The 21,336-nt window shown below is 36.0% G+C and overlaps 3 protein-coding genes across 18 annotated transcripts; 2 read left to right on the top strand and 1 right to left on the bottom strand.

The window, feature by feature from the left end:
- Nucleotides 1-664: 664 nt before the first annotated feature.
- On the top strand, nucleotides 665-4,179 carry LOC104218194 (uncharacterized). 7 transcript variants are annotated; one of them, XM_070160798.1, is made up of 8 exons: nucleotides 665-875; nucleotides 1,756-1,825; nucleotides 2,164-2,205; nucleotides 2,443-2,730; nucleotides 3,003-3,287; nucleotides 3,414-3,701; nucleotides 3,818-3,901; nucleotides 3,992-4,179. In XM_070160798.1, the coding sequence occupies exons 4-8, from the start codon at nucleotides 2,445-2,447 to the stop codon at nucleotides 4,081-4,083; spliced, it is 1,035 nt and encodes a 344-aa protein (XP_070016899.1). In that variant the 5' UTR covers nucleotides 665-875; nucleotides 1,756-1,825; nucleotides 2,164-2,205; nucleotides 2,443-2,444; the 3' UTR covers nucleotides 4,084-4,179. The 7 variants fall into 7 exon arrangements, with proteins under 7 accessions (XP_070016899.1, XP_070016897.1, XP_070016896.1 ...); XM_070160796.1 differs by having other exon boundaries at nucleotides 1,588-1,825; XM_070160795.1 differs by having other exon boundaries at nucleotides 1,366-1,825.
- Nucleotides 2,996-21,008, bottom strand: LOC104218193 (small ribosomal subunit protein eS1-like). Of its 9 annotated transcripts, none has more exons than XR_011403226.1 (7): nucleotides 20,960-21,008; nucleotides 20,782-20,855; nucleotides 20,633-20,680; nucleotides 20,437-20,542; nucleotides 7,017-7,085; nucleotides 3,450-3,530; nucleotides 3,193-3,277 (listed from the first exon to the last, which is right to left on the bottom strand). XR_011403226.1 is itself a non-coding variant. In XM_070160802.1 (7 exons), the coding sequence occupies exons 2-7, from the start codon at nucleotides 20,790-20,792 to the stop codon at nucleotides 5,574-5,576; spliced, it is 396 nt and encodes a 131-aa protein (XP_070016903.1). In that variant the 5' UTR covers nucleotides 20,793-20,855; nucleotides 20,960-21,008; the 3' UTR covers nucleotides 5,323-5,573. The 9 variants fall into 9 exon arrangements, 5 of the variants coding, with proteins under 5 accessions (XP_070016903.1, XP_070016904.1, XP_070016902.1 ...); XR_011403225.1 differs by lacking the exons at nucleotides 3,193-3,277; nucleotides 3,450-3,530 and adding exons at nucleotides 5,323-5,642; nucleotides 5,904-6,419; XM_070160802.1 differs by lacking the exons at nucleotides 3,193-3,277; nucleotides 3,450-3,530 and adding exons at nucleotides 5,323-5,642; nucleotides 6,327-6,419.
- LOC104248642 (potassium transporter 10-like) lies at nucleotides 14,921-18,113 on the top strand. Of its 2 annotated transcripts, none has more exons than XM_070160293.1 (8): nucleotides 14,921-15,183; nucleotides 15,312-15,365; nucleotides 15,472-15,522; nucleotides 15,664-15,921; nucleotides 16,049-16,101; nucleotides 16,178-16,301; nucleotides 16,394-16,648; nucleotides 16,832-18,113. In XM_070160293.1, the coding sequence occupies exons 1-8, from the start codon at nucleotides 15,024-15,026 to the stop codon at nucleotides 17,899-17,901; spliced, it is 2,025 nt and encodes a 674-aa protein (XP_070016394.1). In that variant the 5' UTR covers nucleotides 14,921-15,023; the 3' UTR covers nucleotides 17,902-18,113. The 2 variants fall into 2 exon arrangements, with proteins under 2 accessions (XP_070016394.1, XP_070016395.1); XM_070160294.1 differs by having other exon boundaries at nucleotides 15,100-15,188.
- Nucleotides 21,009-21,336: the final 328 nt, after the last annotated feature.

Genomic DNA, 21,336 nt, shown 5'->3' with positions numbered 1-21,336 from the left:
GAAGGCAAATGAGAGGTGTGTTTAAATCATAAATATTAAGCCTTCTTTTATAGGGGGAAAATCCCCCAACTTTTGTTTTCCCACCGATGTGGGACAAACATTTTGCCAATTTCAACAACTGTTGCCTGCTAAATTAAGTAAAAGAAGAACTCCCAAGAAAACCTTCATACCATTAATTAAGTTCTCAAGGCATGGTACAGTTCTGCGGTGTATGTTGCTGAATTGTCCACAATTTTTATGTAATGTCATCACCTCCTTTGCCTATCATCACTTAAAATAATATGATCTGTGAGCGCATCAAGTTTAACTGCGATGGGTATTATTAGCAACTGCTATTTTGCTTTCAAATCGAGTCAAATTATTTTATCAAGTGTTATTTTGTGAGAGGAGCTTACTTTCAAACTAAAATAAGATCAGTTGGATTTTCACCTGAACGTTGGCCAGTGTAAAAGGAATTTAAACAATTGCTTTTTTCTCCTCTTATGTTCAACATAATTAATGTGCTTAAATACACCTTTGCCTAGCTGCTCTTTGTCTATTTTGCCCCTCTCTAGGTTTACTAAAAAGCTTTCCCTTGAGGGTTTATTGGTAATTGAATTTGTTCCTTCATTTATATTTGAGACCCATTGTTTCCAGAAGCTGCTACTTCTTCCGTTAAAAACGAACCAACTTCTCTGCTTCTGCTGAATCTGGCAGCAATCAATTTCTGCTCTAATTGCAGTTTGAATTGGTTGCTCCATTGTTGCTTCTACGAACTGCTCTGCGTCCTTTCTTCAGTCCTCACTATTTCTAGAAGCTACTAAATCTGAGGATACTATCGGCATAGCCTGTTAAGGAGTAAAAACGGATTCTTTCTGACAAATAACCCCACCCAGGTTCTCTATTTCTTGCTGATTGTTTGTCCTTATAGTCTGATTTTACTTTAGTTTGGTTGCTTCTACTGCAGTGTTCTTTCCATGAGTTCGTTCGGGCTTTCCCGCCCCCCCCCCCCTCTTGCTTTGTATATTTGCCAGTGTTATACATGCATGCACCTGAACCGAGGATTTCTTTTTAAACTGCTAAATTTCTCAGTTGTAAGTTCCATAAATATTACTACATTTTAGAGCTAAAAAGTTTTGCTTACTACTAAGTCATGCAATAAAAATTATACTAATTGGTTTGATATGATATACAAAATTCTAGAATTATCGTTTTCTTTGCAGATTCAGTCGGAGGAAAAAACTTAAAAAGTGTGTTAATTTTTATATTTATGGATGAGTGTGTCTCTGAGTCTAATTGACAAATTTAAATACATCTAATTATACCATTATTTCGCCATCTCTCTCTCTCTCTGTCTCTGAGAATGACCCTTTTTTCTATCCTTAGCGCCCACAAGTTCAGGCCCAAGAAGTGCCGCCTGGGATGCCAAAAAAGCTGTTGTGCTATTAAAACTGGTGTACTAATTCGATTTCTTTAAGACCTGAATTTTAATTTTTGTATTGTTGTAGTTGTGTTATTCCTTAATTGTTAAGCTCAATATGCTGATGATTTTTCCTTTCAATTTTGATTGGCTATTTTTCTGCTAAGACCTTTGTGCTTTTTCTGTAGTTGAAGTTGAAGCTACATATACCAAGACTATATTTTTAAATGAATTCGTCGGTTAAAAGTTGTATCATCTGTGTATTTTTACTGGTTCACTACATAGTTTTTTATTACCTACGAAAGTAGTTCCCAGCATAAATAAAGGTGAATTACTTTTGTACTCTTATTTTTAAGTGAGGTAATGAAAGGTTAGTGAGCAGAGAAGTATACCACGCAAATCGCAATCAAAGGATGACGTTATAAGGTAAATGACAATATGTTTGGTTGTGTATTTAGTCTTTTTTTGGTGAATGAAGACCAATTTAGTCTCCATTTCTAATAGCATATTTGTTACTGCAAAAATCACTTAATTGCACTTCATACACAAAACATTTTTAATCACAATGTGCCTAATTATACTATCTCCAAATTACCCGGTAATTGAGTATTGAGATTACTTTACGTAGTTATAACTACAACTTTATCGATGCATAACATATATGGTAAATGATGTACTTTTGTACAGGATCAAGTTCATATAATGACTTTTACTACTGCCGCACTATGCACTTCTAATATGTTTCATATGCTTGATTTCAACAGGTTTACAACAACATTCTAATTCATCAGTCAACAACTCAGAAGGTACACTATTTACTTCTCCTAGACATTACCACTCAACAACATATCACTACCATTTGGAGCTGTGTTAAAGAAATATGTCTCAAATGTATACCATTTGTTCTCATTTGTCTTTCTCCTGGAGTATTTTACTATTTTTTCTAACTTTGCGTCAACTAAAATATTCGATATACTGTATAATTTTCAGATTATAGTATTCTATAGTATTAGTTTAACAAAGGTATAAACTATTGTACGCAGGAATGTCTAGAAACATAGATACTCTGAATTTACATCAGAAGGCTAAAAGGAATGCGGAAGAACGAATTGCTGATAGAAATTTGCGCCGTCGTACTAGATATGCACAAATGTCACCCGAAAGAAAACAATTATTTTTGTCCCAACTACGAGATAAAAGAGCTGAATCGAAAAAACAAACACTCCTTCAACAGTCAAGTAATATAATAGTCTCATCTGTCGAAGTTGATAGCCAACCTCGAAAGCAAAGTGCTCTTACAATTTCCAATCCTTCATTACACCTCCAAGAAGGTTAGTAAACCGTATTTTTATCTTCCTTTTCTGAAATATTTCTGTATAAATTATAATATTTGTTTATACGAATAATATCTTGTGCAAATTCTCTAATTGTAGTGTCTATAGACTTTCTTATAATTTGGATTTGTTCTCATTTGTCTATTTCTTACAGTATTTTACCCTTCTTCTAACTTTGCGTTAACTTAAATATTTGACATAATGTGTGAATTTCAGATTATACTATTCTATAGTATTAATTTAACAAAAGCATAAACTATTCTAAGCAGGAACATCTGGAGACATAAATAATGTAAATTTACATCAGAAGACTAAAAGGAATGCGGAAGAACGAATTCCTGATAGAAATTTATGTCGTCGTACTAGATATGCACAAATGTCACCTGAGAGAAAACAATGGTTTTTGTCCCAACTACGAGACAAAAGAGCTGAATCGATAAAACAAAGACTCCTTCAACATTCAAGTACTACAGTCTCATCTCTGGAAGTTGATTGCAGACATCAAAAGGGAAGCGCTCTTACAATTACCAATCCTTCGTTACACCTTCAAGAAGGTTAGTAAATTGTATTGTTATCTTTCGTTTACGAAATATTTCTATATAAATTATGATAGTTGTTCATACAAATGATGTCTTGTGGGTATCTATAAGTAAACTTAGATGTTTAAATTAATCTACTAGCAGGAACATCTGGAAACATAAATAATGTCAATTTACCTCAAAAAGCTAAAAGGAATGCGGAAGAACGAATTGCTGATAGAAATTTGCGTCGTCATACTAGATATGAGCAAATGTCACCTGAGAGAAAACAATTATTTTTGTCCCAATTGCGAGATAAAAGAGCTGAATTGAAAAAACAAAGAGTCCTTCAACATTCAAGTAATACAGTCTCATCTCTGGAAGTTGATATCCGACCTCAAAAGCGAAGCGGTCTTACAATTACCAATCCTTTGTCGCACCTTCAAGAAGGTTAGTAAATTGTATTGATATCTTCCTTTTATGAAATATTTTTGTATAAATTATAATTTTTGTCATACATACATGTTTAAATTAATCTACTCTCATTGAAGTTATTTCGCATATAGGTCACGTTTCTGTAGCTACAAATACGTTACTTGCTTCGAACAAAGGAAAACGTATACTTGATTATTTCTCTATCTTTGAAATAGGTCAGTCCATAAATATTACTTTAAATATTCCAACAATATTACTTTTCTAATTATTTAATCATATGTAAACATTGGCTATTCCAACACCAGGATCAACATCAGGTACATATGATGATGATGCTGCAGAAAACACTTTTAACTTCCAAAGTTACTTCAAAGAGAGGTATGTATCTATCTACTAAAGTAATAATTTATATATTAATACTTCTATATGTGACATAATTGTTATTTACCATGTACAGGTAGAAAAAATTTAGAAGTCAATTTACAAAATGATAATCTAATGCCAAAAAGTTACATACATTTAACGAAAATTCCAAATTGTAAATTTTGTGGAGCAAAACGGTTTCAATATGAACCACCAACTTTCTGTTGTGATAATGGATCAATTAAATTGATCTCACATCAAATGCCTGAAGAGTTACGAAATTTGTTTTTAGGTGACACTGAAGAATCTAGACATTTTCGCACTTACAGTAGAACTTACAATAATATGTTTGCATTTGCTTCACTTGGAGTAAATTATGATAGAGAATTAGCAAAAAAAAACCGTGGCATCTATACATTTAGAGTTCAGAGACAAATGTACCACTTTATCGATGATTTGGTACCTTCAAGAGCAACAGGAAAAAATTTACAGTTATATTTCTACGACAATGAAAATGAGCTAACAAATCAAATGGCCTTATCGGATAAAATTAATGAAACAGTTATCTCAAGAGACTCATGGATATACTAAAGGTCAATCTTTATTCCGCTTTTCTGAGATCATTAAGAGATGTTCCAAATTTATCTGAATTTTACATTGCACTTAAATCAAATTCTAGCTTAGACCAACGAACATATAATTTACCAACTGCATCTGAAGTTGGTGCAATATGGATAGAAGACCAAACAAATGACAGAATTTCCACACCACATATTCGAATATACACTCACAACAATAGAAGCCAGTTGGTAAATTATTATTATGGATGTTATGATCCATTACAATACCCATTGTTATTCCCATATGGTCAAAATGGATGGCATTGTTGTATTAAAAAAATTAAAAAAAAACATATAATTATTCAAATTACCAAGTATACTGTGAATGTGAACAACTGCCAAGTATAAGGAACATGACTTCAATCGATGGGCTGCTTGATATGGAATCTGAAGTTTTATCCTTTACAATACCCATTGTTATTCCCATATGGTCAAAATGGATGGCATTGTGGTATTAAAAAAATTAAAAAAACATATAATTATTCAAATTACCAAGTATACTGTGAATGTGAACAACTGCCAAGTATAAGGAACATGACTTCAATCGATGGGCTGCTTGATATGGAATCTGAAGTTTTATCAAAAGGAAAAAAGAAAAGAGAAACGGTTTCTTGCCGTGAATATTATTGTTACAAAATTCAAATAAGAGGCAATGAATCGAATGAAACTTTACATTCTGGAAGGGTATTTCAACGGTAAATTGTTAACCAATATATAAAACTTGAGATACAAAGATTAGATTTTATTTTATTTAATCAAGATTTATTTAGAGTTGAAGTACTACAAGGGATTATTGATCTTTTAAGACAAGGAGAAAGAGATGCTTCAAATATTGGAAAAAAAACATTTCTTTCTGGTAGTTTTATAGGAGGTCCAAGAGACATGCGTCGAAGATATATGGATGTTATTGCATTGGTACAACGTTTTGGAAAGCCCGACATATTTTTAACAATGACTTGCAATCCTTCTTGGCCTGAAATACAAGAACATTTATTGCCAACAGATGAGATCCAAAATAGACCCGATTTAATAAGTAGAGTATTTAGAGCAAAAGTAGAAGAACTTAAAGCAGATATTCAGAAAAAGAATATTTTTGGAAAGGTTGCAACTTTTATGTATACTATCGTGTTTCAGAAACGCGGTCTTCCACATGCTCATTTCCTTATTATACTCAAAGATAGATACAAATTACTCACTCCACAAGCTTATGATAAAATTGTTCGTGCTGAATTACCTGATCGCAACACAGACCCTGATCTATATAAACTTGTAATTAAACACATGATTCATGGACCTTGTGGCTATTTAAATCCTACAAATTCTTGCATGGAAAAGAAGGGAAAATGTAAGTTTAAATATCCAAAAGAAATTGTTGAACAAACAACAAAGGGAAAAAAACTCATATCCACTTTACCGAAGACGAAAAATAACACCAGTCGAAGTCGAAGTTAAAGGACGCAAAATTGATAATTCTTGGGTTGTTCCATACAATCCATATTTACTCTGTAAGTTCAATTGTCATATCAATGTTGAAATATGTTCTGATATAAAAGTTGTCAAATATATTTATAAATATATTTGTAAAGGACATGACAAAATTGCTTTTTCTGTGCATGGTAATGATACAAATATAGAAATAAATGAAATTAAAGAATACCAATCCGCAAGATGGGTTTCCCCACCCGAGGCCGCATGGCGTTTGTTTAGATTTTCCATAAGTGAAATGGCTCCAACTGTTTGCCACCTTCAGCTACATTTTGAAGGACAAGAATTTATGTCTTTCAAAAGTAACCAAAGTGACAACAATTTATGTCTTTCAAAAGTAACCAAAGTGTGAATCAAATAATAAACAATCCAATGGTTAACAAAACAATGTTAACTGAATTTTTTACAATGAACAGGACTAACAAAGATGCTATAAATCTCAATTTACTGTATAAAGAGTTTCCTGAATATTTTGTGTGGTCATCAACTGACAAAATGTGGTCACATCGAAAACAACGTCCAGCTATTGGACGTATTGTAACATGTCATCTGACAGAAGGAGAAAGATATTATCTTAGATTACTTCTAATGAACGTAAGAGGACCCAAATCATATGAAGATCTTAAAGTGAATGGGAAATGTTGCAGTACATTTAGAGAAGCTGCGGAAAAAAGGGGCTTATTACATTCTGATAACAGTTTAATTGAGTGTATGTCACTTAGAAGAGTTTAATCAGAGGAAGATTTACCCTTAAAAACTCAAAATAAAAATACAATCTTTGGTTAATCAAAGCCTTAGCCATCATAAACCAAGAATGTATGAAGAAATTGAACTAAATAAACTCAATGTGAAAAAAACTTACAGATTCCCAAGCTGGATAAGAGGATTTGAGGGAAGCAAAAGGCCTTTGAGAGTTAGCTTCAGTGGTGTTCTGCGACAAAATGACGCTTATTAGACCGTCCAGTACACTCTCTTCATAAGACTTAGTATTCCAAACATGTAATTAAAAGATTCCGGACATGCATGTAAAAATCTAGCAAGAAATTGTTAAAAAGAAGGGAAAAATTATATCCAATGGAAGATTAATAGCAAGCAAAATCAGGAGACCAAAAAAAAAGGCATCAGGATCCTTTCTTTAAGGAAATGACAAACTTGCAATGGAGAAATGATCAGAAAAATCAAATACAAACAAAACTGAAGTAGAGAAAACCGTGACAAATCAAATCCAAAAAATCGAATTGGATAGATGAAAAATTAGAGAGGAAAGGGGATACCCCCCCCCCCAACAATAAGAACACATACATCTATAAATAAAAGAGCTTGAGAGGCTAGATTAGACTGCCATGGAAGGCCTGGTCTTCAGGTGAAGTGTAAGAGAAAAAAGTAAAAGAGAAAATAAAAGAATAGGTGATTCAGTAAGTGGTATGGTTTGGAGAAGAATTAATTGCAGAGGAATTGTGTCCTAATTCCACTTTTGAAGACTACTAACAAAAGATATACAAATTACTAACCTGCATGTAAAAGATTCAACAGAAAAATTCCAAAATATGAAAACCAAATCAGATCTATCAAAAATCATATCACCAAAAAATGAGTGCAAGAAAGAAAGAAGGAGAATGAAGTAAAATCTAACAGAAATTTACAAGTGCAATAGATAACGCCATAAGCAACCAGCTACTCATGAATCAAACAATTTCACAATTTCAAAGATTAAAGAACAGAAAAAAGTAGAAGAGAGTTGAGATACTCACAGACAAAGATGGTCTTCTATGCAGTGAATGAGACACAAATACTGCTATTGATTATAGTTATTAAATAAATGTAAGTGTAGTACACATGATTTGCTAAACGTAATTGGCCCACGTGTCCCTCTTAGAAGACATGCAGAATTATCTATTTACATTTACGCTATTTGAAATCCCAAATGTAAGTCTGACCTAAAGTTGCTGTTTCTAAATAGTAGAAAAGATATTTGAAATCCCAAACGTACGTCCGAACTGTGTTCGTAAAGTCCGAACAACGTTTGTACACCTAAAGTGCCGTTTCTAAATAGTAGTAATATATATATATATATATATATATATATATATTTAAAAATAAAATTTTAGTAAGTTCACTTCTCAGAGAAATTTTTCTTCTCAACTTGAAACACATATATGCATATACAAATAACACTAAAGAATTCACGGTTCCTTGCCGCTTCGACAAATGAAATGTGATATGGCATCATTCAAGCATTAAATTACCTTGTTCTAAAAATTCTTTTTTCTAACTATAAAGAAGATCTTAGGCACATGACAAGCGTGCACATTTTGTAATCTAGTCAGTCACTTGTAAAAAAGAATCCTACTCCGCCTTTTTGCTCAACACTCTTACATCTTTCAACTTCGTTTATAACGTCTCTCAACACCTACTCCATCGTTTTCATTCTTGTTCGCCATTTGAGAATGATATTTTCAAGTTAAATTTTGTCAAGATTCTGCTTTGTTCTTTCTCAAGCTATGGATCCTTCACTCAGCTCTGTGTCCATCCTTTATGGGAGTAAGGTTTGTTTGCTGCAACCCTTTTTTCAGCCCATTTAATTCTGTTTGAGGGAAGAGAATTAGTTCGTAAAGACAAGTGTTTGGTAATAAGGATGAGTTCTGTCATTTGGTGCAATTTATAACCTCATCGTGCTCTGTTCCCAATATTTTTGTACCATTAATTGCACTGATTAATGAGAATTGCAACTTGCTGTCCGAATTCTTTATAAATGTGGAGAATTTATGAGTATCAGTCCAATTTAGCAGTCTTGCTTTTGATGATGTCCATCTCATTGAAGAAGTATTAGGCATGTGCCTAATAAGAGTTTTCTTTGGTTTGGTAGCCAACCTTGTTGACTTGGTTTGGTTGGTAGCCAACCTTGTTGAATTAGTTTGGTTTGGTAGCCAACCTTGTTGAATTTCTTTGGTTTGGTAGCCAACTTTGTTGAATTGTGAAAAGTGTGTGTAAATTGTCAAATATTGTAGGCTTTAGAGGGTGAAGCTTTGGCTATAAAAGGAGAGCTTCAACTCTCATTTCTACACACCAACAAAGAGAGAAAGAAAGAGTAAGGTTTCACAGACAAGGTATAAGAAAATAGTCTGTGAGGAAAATAGAGAGTGAGCGATATTGTAGTGAGGTGGGAATATCAAAAGAGGGTTATTTCTTTTGAGTGTTGTAGTGGTCTTTGGAGTATTTACCTCCGACCTACAAAGTTGTAAAATTCCTTACTATAGTGATATCAGTTGCTCCTCTCGGGGTCGTGGTTTTTTTTCCCTTATTCAGAAGGGTTTTCCACGTAAAAATTTTGGTGTCATTGTTACTCTTTTATTCTTGTTAATTACCGTATCTCGGTGCTACATTATTATTCCGCTTTATTACCGTGAATATTATTTTGGTAAGGGGTTTATTCCCAACAACTGGTATCAGAGCACGGGTTCTGCTCGTTCACTGAAATACTATTCACTGTCGGTAGTACTATACTTGGTGAAAAAATAAAAATGTCCGGAGTAAAGTACGAGGTAGCAAAATTCAACGGAGATAACGGTTTCTCAACATGGCAAAGAAGGATGAGAGATCTGCTCATCCAACAAGGATTACACAAGGTTCTAGATGTTGATTCCAAAAAGCCTGATACCATGAAAGCTGAGGATTGGGCTGACTTGGATGAAAGAGCTGCTAGTGCAATTAGGTTGCACTTATCAGATGATGTGGTAAATAACATCATTGATGAAGACACTGCACGAGGAATTTGGACAAGGTTGGAAAGCCTATACATGTCCAAAACGCTGACAAATAAATTGTACCTGAAGAAGCAGTTATACGCCCTACACATGAGTGAAGGTACGAATTTTTTGTCACATTTAAATGTGTTTAACGGACTAATCACACAGCTTGCCAACCTCGGAGTGAAAATCGAGGAAGAAGATAAAGCCATCTTGCTATTGAACTCGTTGCCATCTTCGTACGATAACTTGGCAACAACCATCCTGCACGGTAAGACTACTATTGAGTTGAAAGATGTCACATCGGCTCTTCTACTCAATGAGAAGATGAGAAAGAAGCCTGAAAATCAAGGACAGACTCTCATCACAGAAGGTAGAGGCAGGAGTTATCAAAGGAGTTCGAACAACTATGGTAGATCCGGAGCTCGTGGGAAGTCAAAGAACCGATCCAAATCAAGAGTCAGAAATTGCTACAACTGTAATCAACCAGGTCACTTCAAAAGAGATTGCCCAAATCCAAGGAAGGGCAAAGGTGAAACCAGTGGCCAGAAGAATGACGACAACACAGCCGCCATGGTGCAAAATAATGATAATGTTGTCCTCTTTATAAATGAGGAAGAGGAATGCATGCACCTGTCAGGTTCAGAGTCGGAATGGGTGGTTGACACAGCGGCATCTCACCATGCCACACCGGTAAGAGATCTTTTTTGCAGATATGTAGCAGGTGATTTCGGCACAGTGAAAATGGGTAACACAAGTTACTCAAAGATTGCGGGGATTGGTGACATTTGTATCAAGACAAATGTCGGATGCACATTGGTTCTAAAGGATGTGCGGCATGTACCTGATTTACGGATGAACTTGATCTCGGGAATTGCTTTAGACCGAGATGGATACGAGAGCTATTTTGCAAATCAAAAGTGGAGACTCACTAAGGGATCATTGGTGATTGCAAAGGGAGTTGCTCGTGGCACGTTGTACAGGACAAATGCAGAAATATGCCAAGGTGAATTGAACGCGGCACAAGATGAGATTTCTGTAGATTTGTGGCACAAAAGAATGGGTCATATGAGCGAGAAGGGATTGCAGATTCTTGCCAAGAAATCACTCATTTCTTATGCCAAAGGTACAACGGTAAAACCTTGTGACTACTGTTTATTTGGTAAGCAGCATAGAGTCTCATTTCAGACATCGTCTGAAAGAAAATTGAATATACTTGATTTAGTATATTCTGATGTTTGCGGCCCAATGGAAATTGAATCAATGGGCGGTAACAAATATTTTGTTACTTTTATTGATGATGCTTCACGAAAATTATGGGTTTATATTTTGAAAACCAAAGATCAGGTGTTTCAAGTTTTCCAGAAGTTTCATGCTCTAGTAGAAAGGGAGACGGGTCGAAAGCTAAAGCGTCTCCGAAGTGACAATGGAGGTGAGTACACTTCAAGGGAATTTGAAGAGTATTGTTCAAGTCATGGGATCAGACATGAAAAGACAGTTCCTGGAACCCCACAGCACAATGGCGTAGCCGAGAGGATGAACCGCACCATTGTGGAGAAGGTGAGAAGCATGCTCAGAATGGCTAAACTGCCTAAGTCATTCTGGGGTGAAGCAGTTCAGACAGCCTGTTACCTGATCAATAGGAGTCCATCAGTTCCGTTGGCGTTTGAAATCCCAGAGAGAGTCTGGACCAACAAGGAGGTGTCCTACTCGCATCTGAAGGTGTTCGGTTGCAGAGCTTTTGCACATGTACCAAAAGAGCAGAGAACAAAGCTGGATGATAAATCTATTCCCTGCATATTTATCGGATATGGAGATGAAGAGTTCGGGTACAGACTGTGGGATCCTTGTAAAGAAGAAGGTCATCAGAAGTAGAGATGTAGTCTTCCGAGAAAGTGAAGTTGGAACTGCTGCTGATATGTCAGAAAAGGCGAAGAATGGTATAATTCCTAACTTTGTTACTATTCCTTCTACTTCTAACAATCCCACAAGTGCAGAAAGTACGACCGACGAGGTTGCCGAGCAGGGGGAGCAACCTGGTGAGGTTATTGAGCAGGGGGAGCAACTTGATGAAGGTGTCGAGGAAGTGGAGCACCCCACTCAGGGAGAAGAACAACCTCAACCTCTGAGGAGATCAGAGAGGCCAAGGGTAGAGTCACGCAGGTACCCTTCCACAGAGTATGTCCTCATCAGTGATGAGGGGGAGCCAGAAAGTCTTAAGGAGGTGTTGTCCCATCCAGAAAAGAACCAGTGGATGAAAGCTATGCAAGAAGAGATGGAATCTCTCCAGAAAAATGGCACATACAAGCTGGTTGAACTTCCAAAGGGTAAAAGACCACTCAAATGCAAATGGGTCTTTAAACTCAAGAAAGATGGAGATGGCAAGCTGGTCAGATACAAAGCTCGATTGGTGGTTAAAGGCTTCGAACAGAAGAAAGGTATTGATTTTGACGAAATTTTCTCCCCCGTTGTTAAAATGACTTCTATTCGAACAATTTTGAGCTTAGCAGCTAGCCTAGATCTTGAAGTGGAGCAGTTGGATGTGAAAACTGCATTTCTTCATGGAGATTTGGAAGAGGAGATTTATATGGAGCAACCAGAAGGATTTGAAGTAGCTGGAAAGAAACACATGGTGTGCAAATTGAATAAGAGTCTTTATGGATTGAAGCAGGCACCAAGGCAGTGGTACATGAAGTTTGATTCATTCATGAAAAGTCAAACATACCTAAAGACCTATTCTGATCCATGTGTATACTTCAAAAGATTTTCTGAGAATAACTTTATTATATTGTTGTTGTATGTGGATGACATGTTAATTGTAGGAAAAGACAAGGGGTTGATAGCAAAGTTGAAAGGAGATCTGTCCAAGTCATTTGATATGAAGGACTTGGGCCCAGCACAACAAATTCTAGGGATGAAGATAGTTCGAGAGAGAACAAGTAGAAAGTTGTGGCTATCTCAGGAGAAGTACATTGAACGTGTACTAGAACGCTTCAACATGAAGAATGCTAAGCCAGTCAGCACACCTCTTGCTGGTCATCTAAAGTTGAGTAAGAAGATGTGTCCTACAACAGTGGAGGAGAAAGGGAACATGGCTAAAGTTCCTTATGCTTCAGCAGTCGGAAGCTTGATGTATGCAATGGTATGTACTAGACCTGATATTGCTCACGCAGTTGGTGTTGTCAGCAGGTTTCTTGAAAATCCTGGAAAGGAACATTGGGAAGCAGTCAAGTGGATACTCAGGTACCTGAGAGGTACCACGGGAGATTGTTTGTGCTTTGGAGGATCTGATCCAATCTTGAAGGGCTATACAGATGCTGATATGGCAGGTGACATTGACAACAGAAAATCTACTACTGGATATTTATTTACATTTTCAGGGGGAGCTATATCATGGCAGTCTAAGTTGCAGAAGTGCGTTGCACTTTCAACAACTGAAGCAGAGTACATTGCCGCTACAGAAACTGGCAAGGAGATGATATGGCTCAAGCGATTCCTTCAAGAGCTTGGATTGCATCAGAAGGAGTATGTCGTCTATTGTGACAGTCAAAGTGCAATAGACCTTAGCAAGAACTCTATGTACCATGCAAGGACCAAACACATTGATGTGAGATATCATTGGATTCGAGAAATGGTAGATGATGAATCTCTAAAAGTCTTGAAGATTTCTACAAGTGAGAATCCCGCAGATATGCTGACCAAGGTGGTACCAAGGAACAAGTTCGAGCTATGCAAAGAACTTGTCGGCATGCACTCAAACTAGAAGACAGTGCTACCTCCTCTAGATGAATGAGACTGGAGGGGGAGATTGATGATGTCCATCTCATTGAAGAAGTATTAGGCATGTGCCTAATAAGAGTTTTCTTTGGTTTGGTAGCCAACCTTGTTGACTTGGTTTGGTTGGTAGCCAACCTTGTTGAATTAGTTTGGTTTGGTAGCCAACCTTGTTGAATTTCTTTGGTTTGGTAGCCAACTTTGTTGAATTGTGAAAAGTGTGTGTAAATTGTCAAATATTGTAGGCTTTAGAGGGTGAAGCTTTGGCTATAAAAGGAGAGCTTCAACTCTCATTTCTACACACCAACAAAGAGAGAAAGAAAGAGTAAGGTTTCACAGACAAGGTATAAGAAAATAGTCTGTGAGGAAAATAGAGAGTGAGCGATATTGTAGTGAGGTGGGAATATCAAAAGAGGGTTATTTCTTTTGAGTGTTGTAGTGGTCTTTGGAGTATTTACCTCCGACCTACAAAGTTGTAAAATTCCTTACTATAGTGATATCAGTTGCTCCTCTCGGGGTCGTGGTTTTTTTTCCCTTATTCAGAAGGGTTTTCCACGTAAAAATTTTGGTGTCATTGTTACTCTTTTATTCTTGTTAATTACCGTATCTCGGTGCTACATTATTATTCCGCTTTATTACCGTGAATATTATTTTGGTAAGGGGTTTATTCCCAACAACTGGTATCAGAGCACAGGTTCTGCTCGTTCACTGAAATACTATTCACTGTCGGTAGTACTATACTTGGTGAAAAATAAAAATGTCCGGAGTAAAGTACGAGGTAGCAAAATTCAACGGAGATAACGGTTTCTCAACATGGCAAAGAAGGATGAGAGATCTGCTCATCCAACAAGGATTACACAAGGTTCTAGATGTTGATTCCAAAAAGCCTGATACCATGAAAGCTGAGGATTGGGCTGACTTGGATGAAAGAGCTGCTAGTGCAATTAGGTTGCACTTATCAGATGATGTGGTAAATAACATCATTGATGAAGACACTGCACGTGGAATTTGGACAAGGTTGGAAAGCCTATACATGTCCAAAACGCTGACAAATAAATTGTACCTGAAGAAGCAGTTATACGCCCTACACATGAGTGAAGGTACGAATTTTTTGTCACATTTAAATGTGTTTAACGGACTAATCACACAGCTTGCCAACCTCGGAGTGAAAATCGAGGAAGAAGATAAAGCCATCTTGCTATTGAACTCGTTGCCATCTTCGTACGATAATTAGTTATATCTCTGAAAGCTAATTGATACTTGCAGGTGGTACATTCGCGTTGTATTCCCTACTTTGTAGGCATGCCAAGGTAGGGCTGCTTCCAAGTGATAAAAGTGCTACTGAGATTATGCATCACGAGGAAGGAACTGCTTCTAAGATGAAAGTGGACTCAAGGGCTAGAAGGGTAATTGAAAAACACAAAAGCAGCCATTACTTGCTGTTGTTTTTGGCTTTGCTTGGTTCTTGTATGATAATCTGTGATGGAGTTTTTACGCCTGCTATTTCAGGTTAGGTATAACACTATCGTCTTCATTTACTTGAGAGTGGTTGGGTTGGTTTGCAGATGACCTCCTAATTTAACATGATGAGACACAAGCTTGCCTAACTGTGTTTTTCTTTTCTGTTGTTATTTTAGTTTTATCGGCAACATCAACTCTCAGACGTTCATTATCAAAATTGGTATATCAGTGTAAGAATTGGATTATAGTCAGCATAAAGACTTTATGTTTGCTTTTATGATTTTTAATCAATATTCAGGGTTTAGGACTGAAACTTTTTTATGGCAATCTAATCAGTTAACTCTTCAGAGAACACAAGAGACTCGGTTGACAAGTATTTAATGAAATGTAAGTGTGGTTACTTTTAAGCTTCCATGTTAAATAGGAAGTTCCAAGTGTTAAATGTTGAATATTGTCTATTTTGTTTTATACTAAGGCTGGTATGTCCTTTTATGACACTGCATCCAATATCTTGAAATGTCATTTCAGATTTACCAGTTCCTGCAGCATGTGCCATCTTGGTTTCCCTTTTCATGTTGCAACGGTATGGGACCAACAGAATCAGCTTCATCTTTGCTCCAATTGTCATTATATGGCTCATGTTTATCAGTGGCATGGGTCTGTACAATATCATCTGCTGTCCCAAAATCCTTAGTGCGATATCTCCAACATACATGTTTAGGTTTGTTAAGAAAATAGACATCACAAGTTGGAAACTTCTAAGCAGCATTGTCTTATGCATAGCGGGTTAGTTATATCCACAGACTACTGTATTTCGCTTGCATTGGATGTCCAAGCTTTTCCAATCATTTCCGTGGTTACCTAACTCCAAGAAATAAAAGTCTATTGATATATAAGTCCTGCTATTCTTCAGGTTCAGAGGCAATGTTTGCCGATTTAGGTCATTTTTCAAAGAGATCCATCAAGGTAAGTATGAAATTCTTACATCACAGTTGTTGCATGACAGAGGAGATAAAGTTTTCACACGATGCCTTGTTCGCAGGTCACTTTTGTCTTTTTGATATATCCAGCCCTTGTTTTGTGTTATGCTGGTCAAGCAGCTTTCGTTTCCCACCACTTAGGAACTTCAGATGATGTTGCTCATCTTAGTGAATCTCTGCCTTCTAGTAAGTTTGATTAACTGTTTTCTAGCTGTCATGGCAATGCCTTTATGCTGTTACAAATGTCTAATCCTCAATTTTATGCATGGAAATCTCAGTTGGCCTTCAGCATATCTTCACCGTTCTGTCCCTTTTTGCTTCCCTCGTGGGTAGCCAAGCAACCATTACGGCAAGTTTTTCCATCATAAACCAGTGCCAAGCACTTGGTTGTTTCCCCAGAGTAAAAGTCATCCACACATCAGATAAGATACATGGACAGGTTTATATTCCTGATTCAAACTGGATACTCATGGTCCTTAGCCTGGCAATCTTGATTGGTTTCCGTGACATATCCGCTCTAGGCAATGCTACAGGTATGCCTTCATACAATGATCTCAATTCTATTCTCATTTCTGAAGTAAACATGTAGCAAAGGTAATTAATTACATGACTGCTACAGCAATTTCGCTTTGTTAAGAATGGGGGCTTCTGTGCAAAGTAGAGATTTATGCACTCGTCATAATCTTTCATGATATTTTTTATTAATTTTCTCTCAGGTCTAGCCATTATTTGTGGAATGCTAGTGACAACTTGCCTTATGTCACTTGTAATAGCACTACAGTGGGAGAAGACTCTGTTTCTGTCTGCATTCTTTTTGTTATTCTTCGGTTCCATTGAGGCCGTATACCTTTCCTCATGTTTCTTGAACTTTTTCAAGGGAGCTTGGTGCCTTCTTGTTTTATCATCAATTTTCATGATAATCATGATCTCTTGGCACTATGGTACTGTAAAAAAGTATAAATTTGACGTAGAGAACAAGGTGGCGGTCGATTGGCTGACAGACCTTAGCCCTGGCCTTGGAGTTTCTAGAGTGCCAGGCATTGGGTTCATTTATACCGATATTGTAGCAGGAATCCCTGCTTTCTTCTCCCACTTCATTACCAACCTTCCTGCATTTCATGAGGTGCTGATCTTTGTGTCCTTCAAGTCTGTGCCAGTGCCACATGTTTCCCAAAATGGACGATATCTCATTGGCAGGATCGGCCATAAGGAATATAAAATCTATCGTTGCATTGTTCGATATGGATATCGTGACAATGTAAGGGATACTGATGATTTCGAGGATCAGATTATTAGCTCAATAGGCGAATTCATTGCCCGAGAGGATGGAGATCATGAAACATTCACTTCACCAGAGGGCAGGATGATCCTTTTGGGAAGCCAAGTAACTGAAGGAAATGTACTGATTGCAGTGCCTGCAGGATCTGAACACTGTGAAACTGCTGTATCTGTGGCAGATATTGAAACTCAAAGAAGCCCATTGCTCGATCCATCACCAGCAGCCAGTGCGAAAAAGAAGAAAGTTCGATTCATGTTGCCTCCAAGTAGTCCTAAAATGAATCCATCGCTAAGGAAAGAACTCCAAGAACTTGTTGATGCCAGGGAAAGTGGCACTGCTTATTTCATTGGCCAATCACATTTAACAGTTCGCAAGGGCTCGAATTATATGAAACAATTTCTTGTCATGGCGTATGTATTTCTGGACAAGAACTGCCGAGAGCATCCAGTTGCATTGAATATCCCTCATGCTGCTCTTTTGGAGGTTGGCATGGTGTATACAATATGATTTGCAATTCATAAAATACCCAATTGTATAACAAGAAAGTTCAACTTGATGATTGAATCTCATATGAAATTAGGCGAAAAATATCATTTGGTAGGCAACTAAACGTTAATAACGATAGGTAAACAAACGTTGCAGGTACAGGTATTGCTGAGGGGCTTGTTACTGATCTTCCAACTTTTGAGGTGGCTTCTAATATTATCACCTTAAACAACTTATCATTACTCCATTTTTATTTTGTTTTAGGCTTATGTAAGACCAACTTGGCAGCCTACTGTGGGGATCCTTATGTAGTAATATAACCTATACTGGGCATCAAACACTGTGGGATATTTTCCAATTTTCCTATGTTTAGTTGGCTTAAATGTTTTGGAAAACATTGTTCTTATGAACTCATTTTTCTCATTTCCTCCTTATCAAAAGAAGAGAAATTTTTCCAAAACTCTTTCTCAACCTTCCCCACCCTCACCAATCCACCACACCCCCTCTCTTCAAAAAAGGCTTTTTTTTTTTTTTATAAATTTCAGTTTTTCCGTTACCACCCACCCTACTACCCATCCACCCCACCCCCACGCCCAACCCCCCTCGCGCAAAAAAAAAAATTATTTACCTTTTTTTTGTAATTTCAAATTTCTGTTTTTTCGTTTTTCTGCATCACTCACCCCCCTCACCTCCCCCCCACACTCCACACAAAAAAAAAATTACTTATTTTTTGCAATTTCAAATTTCTGTTTTTTCGTTTTTCTGCATCACTCACCCCCTCACCTCCCCCCCACACTCCACACAAAAAAAAATTACTTTTTTTTTGCAATTTCAAATTTTTTTTTTTTTGCACCCCCCCCCCCCTCCCTCCCCTCCCCTCCCCGCCCCTGAGAAAAAATATTATTTAATTATATTTTTCAGTTTTTATTTTTTTATTTATCGGTTTAAAGGTTCAAAAATTTACAAGTTCCAAAGTTATGAGTTCGGAGGTTTATGTGTTTGGAAGTTTACGGGTTCAAAATTTCAAGGTTTCGAAAGTTTATGAAATTTGTGGGTTCAGAAGGTTGTTGGTTTGAAAGTTTATAGCCTCATATTTGTTATATCTAAATTATTTATGAATACTCTTGAGAAGTCATTTTCCTTAATTTGCATACCAAACACCGGAAAATGAATAAGATTACTACTTGTTTTCCAAGAAAACATTTTCTTGGAAAACATTTTCCGTTATACCAAACGCACCTTGTATTCCTTACTTCATAGTATGTTCATGTGCCGTTTATTCCTTCCCTTAATTTCTTAACTAATTTATTTATTTATTGGTTTCCTACTAATTCAAATGAAGAAGGATTTAATAAACTGAATTCTTAACCAATTTTATAATCCTAAATTTTATTAACTTCTACATAATTCAAACAAACAAAGTAGAATTTCGTTCATAATTGGCTTTATAGGATTAACTTTCCTTATAGTTTGCGATTATGCTTCCCTATCCGCTTGTTTTATTAATTTATAATAATTATTTTAAACTATTTATCACTAATGCAAAAGAATTACAGTTTGACCAATTTGACCTCTCTAATATTACCCTCTTTTTCTTAATTAATATTAGCAATTTTGTTTTTTTAAGAAAATCCTTACAAAAAAGTTATTCTTAATGCCATAGGCTAAAATGTAACATAAGAAGAAAACATAAAACTAAAACCAATTTTCATCCAATGGCTTAACACAACGGATTGTATCCTTGATAACCAGAATTATTTCTATCTTTTGAAGCATGTATTAGGGAAACAGTTACTGAGGGAGAAACTGAGGTTGTTGGAGCTTAGACTTGTTCTTTCTGGATATCCCTAATGTTGTTCGAATATGGTGTTGCTCTTCTAGATTTAGCATTATTTTAGTTGAGGTGTCCACACATATCAAGATGTGACCTAGGACAATATTTGATGAGTTTCTTTGGTTACTCGTGTTGTCATAAACTATACTATGTCTTTTCATCAAGCAGTTAAAATCTCTCCGCTAATTTTTCCCTTTTCCACATTTAACTTGATGACTGGTACCACCATTATTTCTATCTTTTGAAGCATGTATTAGACCCTGGGCGTAATACTCGGGTTATATTTGCAACGTCCGCAGTGTCCTTGTTTATAAGGCATAGTTGGGCGTGATCAGTGGCCAATGCATCGGACTATCTAATCAAGCTTTCTATTTTCCCGAGTGGGCGTCACGACTATGGACCCTGATACTGGGTATCTAAAGTGGGAACTGAGAGGTGCAGGCTATGGTTCTCCAAGTTCTGTACCTGAGAGCCAATTGGGAATGAACCAGCTAACTATTTTATTTCAACAATTGAATGAGTAACTCAAATAATGTATTTGATCAGCAAAATTCTTCTATAACAGTAATAGTTCAGCTACAAAGATACAAGGTAAAAGAAGAAAAATAATAAAGTATATTACATTTCTATTTCAATTTAGTGAAGACTAACATTTCGCTAATTAACCATTCTTCAAAACAAAAATAGAACACATAAGCTACAAGGATAATAAAAATACATACCTTAGTACCCTGTGTTCTAGTGACAAGAGTTTTGCCAACATTTTTTATGTCAAATACTGAAGGTGCTTTAACGTCATACCAATCCTTCTTAGCGAACGGATCCGCCCTACCAAAAAAAAATTAAAAAAACCCACATTACTATAAAGAAATTAGCAGAATGCAAATAACAAAAGAAAATAATAATAATAATACGTACGCCTTCTTTTTTCCTCCCTTCTTTCCCTTGGAAATCCTCTTGTTTTTGCTGCAAAAAAAATGGGACAATATTTAAATTATAAATAAATAAAAAACTTCAATCAGAACGAAGCCATGCTCGTTAGAAAGAGTTCGGTGAGTGACAAATACCCGACAGCCATGTTAGAGGCTACTTTGTTGTGCCGCAGAGTAACCCTTAAAATTTTATTTTGTGTCTTATACACCTAACATTAATTGTATGAGGCAACCCAAAAGTGTGAGATTGAGTCCACAAATTTGTGAGATAAAATGGAGCAAGTTGTATGAGACATAAAATAAAACTTCTAACCTAGTTTAAAAAGAATTAACGAATCCCTGAGGGTTACTTAGGGCATCTCCAACTTTTACCCCATTTTTGGTCGACAACTTACTCCAACCATTCCCCTATTTTTTTCCCAAACTTTTTTATATTCTTCTCTCTCTTCTATATTATATTATTATCTTTCATTTCAATTTCATTTGTTAATTTCCATTAAACAAATTCCATCTTTTATTTTTATTAATTTATAATTTCCATAATTAAAACAATTCTACAATAAAATTAACTTATAATTAATAAATGCACGAAAATTTATTTATCAAAATTATACATCAAAGTTAAGATATAATATTAATATTATAAAGATATTACATAAATATAATTAGGTATATATAAAGAGATAAATT

Source organism: Nicotiana sylvestris, chromosome 10, assembly GCF_000393655.2.
Source record: "Nicotiana sylvestris chromosome 10, ASM39365v2, whole genome shotgun sequence".
NCBI classification, from domain to species: Eukaryota; Viridiplantae; Streptophyta; class Magnoliopsida; order Solanales; family Solanaceae; genus Nicotiana; species Nicotiana sylvestris.
The sequence above is the reverse complement of the archived record's forward strand: the minus strand, read 5'-3'. Positions and strand labels throughout refer to the sequence as shown.